Source organism: Narcine bancroftii, chromosome 1 (genome assembly GCF_036971445.1).
Source record: "Narcine bancroftii isolate sNarBan1 chromosome 1, sNarBan1.hap1, whole genome shotgun sequence".
NCBI classification, from domain to species: Eukaryota; Metazoa; Chordata; class Chondrichthyes; order Torpediniformes; family Narcinidae; genus Narcine; species Narcine bancroftii.
Genome location: NC_091469.1, coordinates 190124713 through 190134555, shown reverse-complemented (window position 1 = coordinate 190134555; position 9843 = coordinate 190124713). Strand labels below are relative to the sequence as shown.

Genomic DNA, 9843 nt, shown 5'->3' with positions numbered 1-9843 from the left:
TTATACAACCTTTAAAAAATTGAGAGTCCTGTGTCAAAGAAACAAATTTCTGGTAGAACACACCATTTTCATTAGGGAGAGGATGCAAGGTCTTTGGAGTGTTTCTTTCATATTTTGCTTTTATTTCAGGTGTCCAGCATTTAGTTTTTGATTTGCCTTTAAGAGTAGAGTCCTGTTAATTCGAATCAGCATTTATCCCCAGTGAATCTTCAACCCTCCCCATATATCATTTACCCATCTTTATCAGAAACACCAGTCAATCTTCAGTTTCTAGCAACATTTTTTTTTAAATTGTTTCCTTGAGCTACCATCATCAGTAATCAATAAAGCACATAAAAGGGGGTCTGTGTTAATCAATTCCTCTGGTTTCCACAGGTCAGACAAAAAAAAGCTTATAGGATAAAGAAAAACAATTTCAATTGCTTTGGACAAGTTGGGTCTTGGTATGTATCAGAAAACGAGCAGAACAGATCAAATATCATCAATTTAAAGACATAGGAGTAGAAATAGTCTGCCCCTCCATGTCAAAGAGAAATAATAAACCTTTTGGGTTGAAGACTTTTCATCAGAACTGAGAAAGAAGTTCTGATTAAAGGTCTTTGAACTGGAAGGTTTATTCAGTTTTTCTTTCCACAGGTGTTGTCTGTTCCAGTGCTTGCATCATTTTTAGATTTCAAGCAGGAAAATAGAGCTAATTATAAAATTATCTTTGTTGTCAGAACTCTAGAGCATCCTAGGCTAACAGATGACCTAATAAAAGTACAAAAGAATGAAGCACATAGGAGAGTCACTAGACTCTCCTATGTGCCAAAACACTAGAGGGCATAGGTTTCAGCAGGGGATGTGTGGTTAGCACCTGAATGCTCTGCCGGGAAGCTGGTAAAAGCAGGTATGATTGAACAATGAAAGAGGCTTTAAAGCAGGTACATGAACAGACAGGAAATAGGGAGATGGGATTAAATTGACATGGTCAGCACAATAATGATACTAACAAACTTATGGGGGCTAAATATTTTATTTCAGTTCCTTTTATTCGTGTAGAATTTAATTATTAGTGCAATTTCAGGGCTGAACTTTACTCACTGTATAATCTGGCCAATATTGCCACCCAAATTCTCTCTAAACTAGTATTTCTCTGTAGGTTTGCATGAACTTCTTTGCTATCAGAAGCTATTTCTGAAACTGAACAATATGATTATAATGAGTAAACAGTTTCATTCTTATTATGGAAAAAACAATTGGTCAGGAGTTCCTATGAAATTCCTGTAATGAATCCTGTAGTGAAGAGTAATCACCGCAGTAAAGTAGGAAATTATAGCAATCAATTTGAATTCAGTATTCTTCCAATAACACTAACATGACAATTAGAGACAAAAATAAAAATGTTAACTCAAAATTAAAAAGTAACCATAGACTTGGTGGAGATGGTCTTCAAAGTCCATCTAAAGAAAAACTTTAGTTCAACATCTCATTGTAGACACCTCTAGCAGTACCACAGTTTGCCACATTTCCTAAGAGAACTTGACAATGAGCCTAGATTTTTGCTCTCCAGTCACTGGAGTGTAATTTGAACCCAGAGGTTTCTGACTCAGGTGAGGGTTACCAAATAAACCACAGCTGGCAATAACAATCCACACTGATCCTAAGTGTTTCACTGGAATAACCAACTCTGCATCCTGGAAGTCTGCAAACTGCATCAGGGTATGGGTGGATAGGTGGAAGACAAGTTTTAAATCTTAAAAATATAGACAGGAACAATGCACACATTGTGATCTTCCAAAGATAGTGATGAAAAACTAAATCTAAGATTTTCTAGTTTTCCTCCTTAGTTTAGAATCCCCTCATTTTCCACAAAACTACTCCTTTCGTTTATTTTTTAAATAACTTTTGTTCAGAAAATACTAGACTTGCAGGCTTTTATCACTGTTCTATCCTGAATCAGTGATGAAAGCAGCGTGCATTATATTGAACAGTTACCCTACCATAACACGTACTGAAATCATGCCCAAATGCACTTATCCGGTACCTGAGGATTGCTATAAGCCGGATAAGTTTATTTTCCAGTTGCTTGAGACTCTTACAACACCTAACTAATACACCTGGATTAAGAATAAACAGTTTAAAAGACAAAAGTACTCTACTTACATGAACAAACTTCACTTGCATGAATACTGCATATAAAACTTAAAGCATTTTAATATATTTTCAGTCATATTCTTTAAAACATTGAACCATCGCTGCATCTGCAGATTCCTCCCTCCACAAAACTCCACAGCACAGAGATGACCCAAAGCACAATAACATTATAGAAATTAAATCCTCCCCTTCCCCTGCCAAGTTTATAGATAAAGCCTTTCAAATATATTTAATAATATACTAATAAAGACTCCTAGTAAGGATAAGGAGACACTTTAAGAGTCACCCCAACGGGGAGCAGCATCAACCAGTTCTTCATCCTGGGCAATGCCATTTTATTCAAACACAACTTTATTCAAACTTTACTGAAACAGTTGCGATGAGGAAAGAACAATCAAGGTTGAATATTTGCTCACATTTTCACCAAAGGTTTAGGTGTTATTTCAGTGAACATTTACTTGTACAATTTTAAACTTATGTATTTTACCTATTATTTTATTCTTAATTTTTAAAATGTATTTTTCTCAATTTTTTTTGTTGATTGCTTGAATTCTGGTTATCAGGGGTTTTACTGTACTTCATGCAACTTTTGCTGCACTTTTTTTTTATAAATAAAAGTGAGGCAAAAGTTTTAATGCAGATTATTGATGGCATCATGTTCATTGATTGTTGTTGAACAAAGCCTTTATCTAATTAATAAGGCATTTTTTTTCTGGATTTCAAACATGTAAAAATGCTGCAAGAAAAGTGTATCAAATTAAAAAAAGGAATCAAAATATACAAATGACATGATCAGTACAATTCACTGCTCTTTATTAACTTTTCATTGTTTTTCCAAAATAAATATGCTTTATATGCTGAACATTAAAGTCTTTATGGTAACATTTAGGTGATGATAAGTATGATAACATTACAAAATAAAAGTAATTAATGTGGCCTGTGTAATAAAAGTCAAACCTTTAAAAAAAATGACTTATCACCTTTGGATAATTACAGTTCCAACCAGCTACTAATACACTCATCTCAAATTCTCACTTTTTTCACACTTCCATTTTAAAAACATGAGCACAAAACAAAAATGGAGTGGAAAAACGAACTTGCATCTTCACCAAACGCGTCAGTGCAAACCAATTTCTCTACTGTACTGTTATGTCGCTCACTCCATTGTGAATTGTAATATGTGCATGACTACACTGACAGTTTGTTTTTAAAGTACTCACTTTGAAAGCACCTTTTCAAAAGAACATCAAGATTAATTGCACTTTTAAATTAAATTACCAAGTCCAAAAGCATTACAATTCAAGGTTATTATTTGCACTCTTGACTCTAGTGAACATCATTCTCGCAACAGAACTAGGACATTCAAGAGCTTACCTATTACTGCAAAAAAAATCCACTGCACACAATGAACACCAATGGCCAGCAGAAAGAATCTTACTGATCCTTATAGGAAGATACCACATTCTTCCAATTGGTTTAAATTATATTTTCAGCAATAAGATTATTCACACCAAAATTATATTTTAATTTGCTAAGAATTAATCTGGGCTTTCTTTCAACATAAAAGGAAACAAAAATCCCTGAGTAAAATAGTAATTCACAATAGCATTCTCACTCCCTTTTACCTGCAATGGTCACTACTGAAATATTTTATGTTGGAAGTCCAGAAAATTATGACTTACAAGCAGTCAAGAGAGAAATAGCTCATGTGTCTGTGTCATCTAACCTGATGAATAAACAGCATTTGGCCTTAAATGCAAACTATTTTAGAAGGAACCATCTTGGCACACTAGGTACTCATCTTTCTTGACTCATTTTAGAAGATTTACCATCAAGATAAAACTACTGTAAAATTTGCATTACAGACCAGTGTTACTGATGTGGTAATGCAGTAAATGGACACTCTCTGCAGTTCATGATCTCAATCACAACATGCAATTTGGAATGTATACAATTGACAAAATGTCTACAATGTTTTCTTACCTCAAGTTTACTGATGTAATTTGCTTGTTAAAAGGCTGTGACTATCAAAGATAAACCCAAGATATTATGATGCAACTGAATAACTTGACGGCTTGTCACAGGGATTTAAATGAACATACAAAGGAATAACATTTACAGAAAATTCTTGGGTATCCAAATATATCAAATAACATCAAAACTATTCATGCAAGCAGAATTCATATTCTTATTATTTAAAAGGAAATGTAGACTCTGACATAGATATCAGAGTGGAACAAATTTCACTTTCCACTTGCCATCTTGTGTACATTACCAACCAAAGACAGCACCATGCATCATTAACTAGTATACATGTAAAACACATTTTAAATGCTTTTGATGTTTATCACAGATATTTTGGGTCAAATATCCTTTAATTAGATGTAACCATACTCAATAGAATATTCTTTGATTTATTGCAGTTCTAGTGTTCCTATGTAAAATTTGCAGTGTTTTCTGTTTTTATATTCTATTATAGCTAGCTACCAAAGTTATCACATAAAAGACACTGCAACCCAAGTGGAAACTTAAGTGCAGAAAATGGATTAAAAATCATCTCTTTTTTCATGAATCATACATTAATGATGCCCCGAGCATTTCCAATCATTAATGAGGAAACTTATCCAGAAAAATTGGACCAGGCACTTCCAACCTTTCGAAGAAATGGAGGAACTTTTTTTCCCCGTCTGGGCACTCTCCAACAGGAATGCATTAACATCAACTTTTCCAGTTTCTGCTAACCTGCTCTCCTTTCCCTCTCCCGTCAGCTCTCCACCCCCTTCCCTCTCTATTCACTCAGCCATTCCTCCTCCCCTTGCTTGCTGCTGTGCCCTTCCTCTCTTCTCCTCTCTTCTATCTTTGTGACCAACCCTCCCCCCTTACCCTTTTATTCGGACGCCTGCCGACATTTCTACACACCTTGAAGGGGTCAAGCCTGAAATGTATTTTTATCTTTGCTATATAAAGGACACTGGTTTCACCTGCTGAGTTTCTCTAGCACTGTATTTTTACTTCCAACCATGATTCACTCTAAGGCTGGTATCATACTCCTCCTTATTCCATGCATCTGATGATATAATCAATATGCATGGTAAATGTTTCCTACTCATCAACAAAAATTCAATCAAAACATCTTCATTGGTCATACACAGCAAAACCAGGAGACATCACGCAGAAAGTCTGGAAATGTACACAAATTAAGGAATCATTGCTGGGATGTTGATTTGATTTTGACTCCTGACCATTCAATTTTAAGAGTTGCCCCATTTTAAACAGACAGCCCCAATTTTTTTAAAAATCAGCATATTGTACGAGATGATGCAATCTGAGCCAAAACCCTATTGGGCTTGACTGCAGTGTTGGGGACTCATTACCAGACTACGTCAACTTGCCCTTTTGTGCAGTCTGGATTTCGCACTCAGTTTCATAACCTTCCCTTCAACCACCCCAACCACCATACACAAATCTCCTTTATAGCTGCTTTAAAAGTTGTTATGAACAGGTCCTGCTACACAAATGATACATGTACATTCAAACAGCAGGTAGCATATGTGAATAAGCAATCTGTTTCTAACAGTTTTAAGAAAGAAGAACAATTTTTAAAGTGAGGATATTCCATTTTAAGATTTATTTTGATCACACCAGATCTGTTGAAGCCATTTAGGTCACCAAAAATGTGCAAAATGGGTGTAGTGTAGTATTTTGATTGGCATGGCATGCAGTCTCCAAGTAGTTTTTCAATGCTGATTATGAGTTTTATTGATCATAAAGTAGCAGCTGAAGTCCTTTCTCCTCTGCTGAGATAGATAACCATTTAAAGGATGCAACAACTGGAACTCAAAAATATTTTGCTTTCAAGTTAACCAAATTGTAAATATTTGAAAATAGCAGCAAAGTTTCATGCCAATGGAAAACTTTTAGTTTTAATTGGCACAAAATTAGAAATGCAGATTCTGCTCAAGTAATTTAAATTATGATTGTGAGACTGAAAATTACATTTTTCACATTCATTTTTAGAGGTTTTCAAGATGGTAAAGCTTTCTGGAAAGGGAAATAAACAATTGGTAGAAGAAATATTATAAATACTTTTAGGAAATCATATCCAAAGGAAAATAACCATAGAATTTAACATTTCATCAGACCATAAAAAGTATACTGTACCTACTCACTGTTAACCAAAATGTTGACATGTCATTTCATCTGGAGCTTTCTAGGAAGATGGGATAACCATTTGCTCAATCTAAGCTAAATTTAAATACAAATTCTCATAGTTGGGAGGACATTTAACTAAAACTACCATTCAACATCCTGAAGCTCCCAGATTCCACTTTTTGAAAAGCTAGTTTTCCAAATAACACACAATGAGTATTTAAACACTAAATATCTATTATATTTTCTTTTAAAATGTTTTTAGAAAGTGATCATTGCCTTCTAAAGATCATATTCAAGTGCAAACAAAGGACATCATACACAAGGGTCCAATATACTTTGTGAAACCCAATGCCGTCACAAGCCATTAGGACAACCTCCGCTAAACCCAAATATCTAGGATAATTGCCCAAAGGAACTTTTTTTTTTAAAATGGGCTTAAAAAGCAATCATTTAAAACATACAACGATTTGAGCCTTGCATAAAAATTACACAAGTATGAGTCCTTTTCATACAGGTATCAAACTTGCAAACAGCTTGGTATTAACAGACATTAAGAAAAAGAAATCCATTAAGAAAACTATTTGTATAAAATGATTCAATTTCTCAAACTTACAACTTCTTCTTTGACCTGACTTAAAAAGGATTAAATATTTCGAAAAAAAACACCAGTTGTTTATCAAAATGCTCAGTCTCCTGTATGATGCATTCACCAACAAAAATCAGCAAAATTAAATATTTGCTGATTATCTTCCTCGACAGGTTGAAGAAATATATTAAAATGCATCTTCATAAAACAACAGTGGATTATAATTCTGTCCTAAAAAGGAAAAAAAAATTGAAAATATATTCATCTGCAATTAAGATTTTTTTCAAACCCTTACTATTAATTACAATTATGATTGCCAGATTTCTGTTTCTATCACCAATTTTAGCTGAACATTTCTAAACATCTGCAACTAGGTTTTTAACAACTGCACACAGTAAACAAACATAGCTTACTTCTGTATTTTCACAAGGTTCTTTCTAAAGAGTAAGTGACATGAGATCAAAGAAAGAAAAATCATCCACCTGCAGTTTCTTCCTCGAAACTAACTTTAAAAATGCAAAAACTAATTCAATAAATCACAAGTTCTTCTTTGTTAAGGAAATTAACCTGCTCATTGAATGAGGTTGACACTTCCCATATCAAGACACTATTCCATTTTAAGTATCCCTGCAGATTTTTGACAGCTGAAAACGTTCATAGCTGCAATCTCACTGTTGAAAGCTGGAGAGTTTTTGGTCAGTTTTAAAATAACGACAGCTCGTAGCAATTAAAGCTGTTGTTCCTAATAACAATCCTTCTGTTTCCATGTTGGCATTGTTCAGACTTTATCCACAAGACACAGAGTTAGAATTAAATGTCTTGTAAGCAACTTTATCTTTTATCTAAATTTATTATAACTTCACAGAAATATTACTTAATGGAAGAAAGAATCCAGCTTCAAGTACCATTATTATGATCACACGTTCAAGGGTGATCAAATTATTTTAACCACTATACCGCTTAATATTAAGATTTCTTTTATTTTTAAACAGAATGCACACAGCTCCTGCCAAGTTGTTAAAAATTTCAGAACAAGAAAAAAATTCATAAACATCTGGTAGGAGAATGCCTATTCTGCAGACATTAGCCAAGAATGGCAGAATAACTGGTTATGAAATATAATAAATATCCCAAAAGAAAATAGGCTGTGTTCAACAGAATGTACATTCGTATAGGAGCACGCTGCTCGTACAGTATTGAAAAATAAGACCATTGAAGATTTCAAAATGCACAGTGCAATAAAAGGCATTAAATTTTAACTGTGACCTCTCAGTGTGCCTCCATAGAGTAATACTGTGTGCTCTGTGCAGTAATAATTCTAGTTCTACAACAATCTTCCTTACTGGACAAATAACACCCAATCATTACTGCAGACACAGACTTTCTCTAAAAGGTGGGCATGTTTAAATTATGCCACAGTCACATGTTTAATAAATCAAACTTTCAGAGGCATTTCTCAGCATGTGCCGTCATCCTGCCGGTCAATGCAGATCTGTTCATACACTCTGCATAATTGTTATTCCAAGAGTACTATGTTGCAGATTTATCCGTCACACTGCTCTCTCAAAATGTACAGATCACAATCCATCACCGTGCACAGCAAGAGGACAGGAAAAAAAAGAAGCAGCGTCTGGAATTGCAAGTCAGTTGTCATCAAGTTTCTTGGCAGTTATTAGGTTGATCGGATTGTTGCTCGTAGGCCCTATTAAATCAAGGTCAGGCCAGAATTATTTGAACCAGTATAGGAAGATAGCCTTCCATTTATTCTCATTTCAAGTCAGTGGTGGGTATGGTGTGAGAAGACCCTTCATGATAAGTTTACCTCAAGCCAAATGCAACTGTAATATGGTGATGCCTTTCAACATAGGAATTGAAGGAAAGAAAAAGCAGGAATCTTTTCACAACCACAATCCACAAATACTTTTAAGAATCCACTGGCTAGAAAACTTGCCACATGCAAAGAAAAAAGTTACAAGCTGGAGTAACCAGTGCAGAAAACAAAGCCAGAATTCTGTCACGTACTGCCAAATGTTGGCACCCAGAGACCGACAATCCTTCAGAAAAATATCCAACTACTTATTTTGTCCTTTGATAACAGTTCACTGTCTGTGCAAACATACAATAAAAGGTTCCATTCTGCCATTCACAACAGAATCTAGAGATTTGTAGTCTCCCCCAAAACTAAATAGCCACCAAATCAAATGGAAAATTTGTTGATATCAACATAATCTACTCTGGAGAAATGGGATAACATTAGGTTTTTGGAGAACTTGAAAAATCAATCAGCAAAATAAATTTAAAAATTCATTTTCCTGTTGCTTGTTTCTTTGGCACTGCAGATCGCTTGGCTTGCCACAAATGGTTGTGAATTGTGATTGCGTCCACACTGACTGACATGGTTTTAGTAGGTATTAAGCTAAACAGCTTTCTGTCCGAGCTGTACTTGTAAAGCTTATCAATCATCTTCTTATTGATGTTTTTTGGTCCTGTGCCAGTTAACTTCTGGATCTCCTCAGAGTCTGGAGAATAGGCATAAAGTGCTCGGAACTGGCAGCCCGCATCACGAAATAAGATGATGTAATGGTTAGCCTCACATTTTTCAAGCTCCTGGGAAGATAAATTAAAAACAATTTTAAATCGAAAATTTAACATTTTTTTTGGTTACAAAATATAAAACTCGAGCTCCTTTCTTTGACATCTCTAGTACAGAGGGCAGAGAATTGGCCTTTACCAGAATTGGGTCAAAATCAGTAGTTTGTCCACAGTTGTCGAGATTAGCTGTGCATGGAAACTACTGACCACTTCAGGTAAATGTGAATGGTGTTGTAAAGTTGCAGACAGCCCAGTTGAGAGATCAGGAAATCAGCCAGTTGCATTTCATAGACAGTGGAATAGATGGAGCACAGATATTGCCTGTGGACAGGCAAAGGTTCGTGGTACTTTTCTGGAACCTCGAACAACAATCACAT

The 9843-nt window shown here is 34.9% G+C and overlaps 1 protein-coding gene across 5 annotated transcripts in view; it reads right to left on the bottom strand.

Annotated features, from left to right (window-relative positions):
- Positions 1-2946: 2946 nt before the first annotated feature.
- The window catches only part of camsap1b (calmodulin regulated spectrin-associated protein 1b), a 115107-nt gene continuing 108210 nt past the window's right edge, over positions 2947-9843 (bottom strand). For all 5 annotated transcript variants that reach the window (XM_069885475.1, XM_069885481.1, XM_069885491.1 and 2 more), the window contains one exon: positions 2947-9481. In XM_069885475.1, coding sequence (XP_069741576.1) covers positions 9179-9481 — 303 coding nt within the window. In that variant the 3' untranslated portion in view covers positions 2947-9178. The remainder of the gene's footprint in view (positions 9482-9843) is intronic.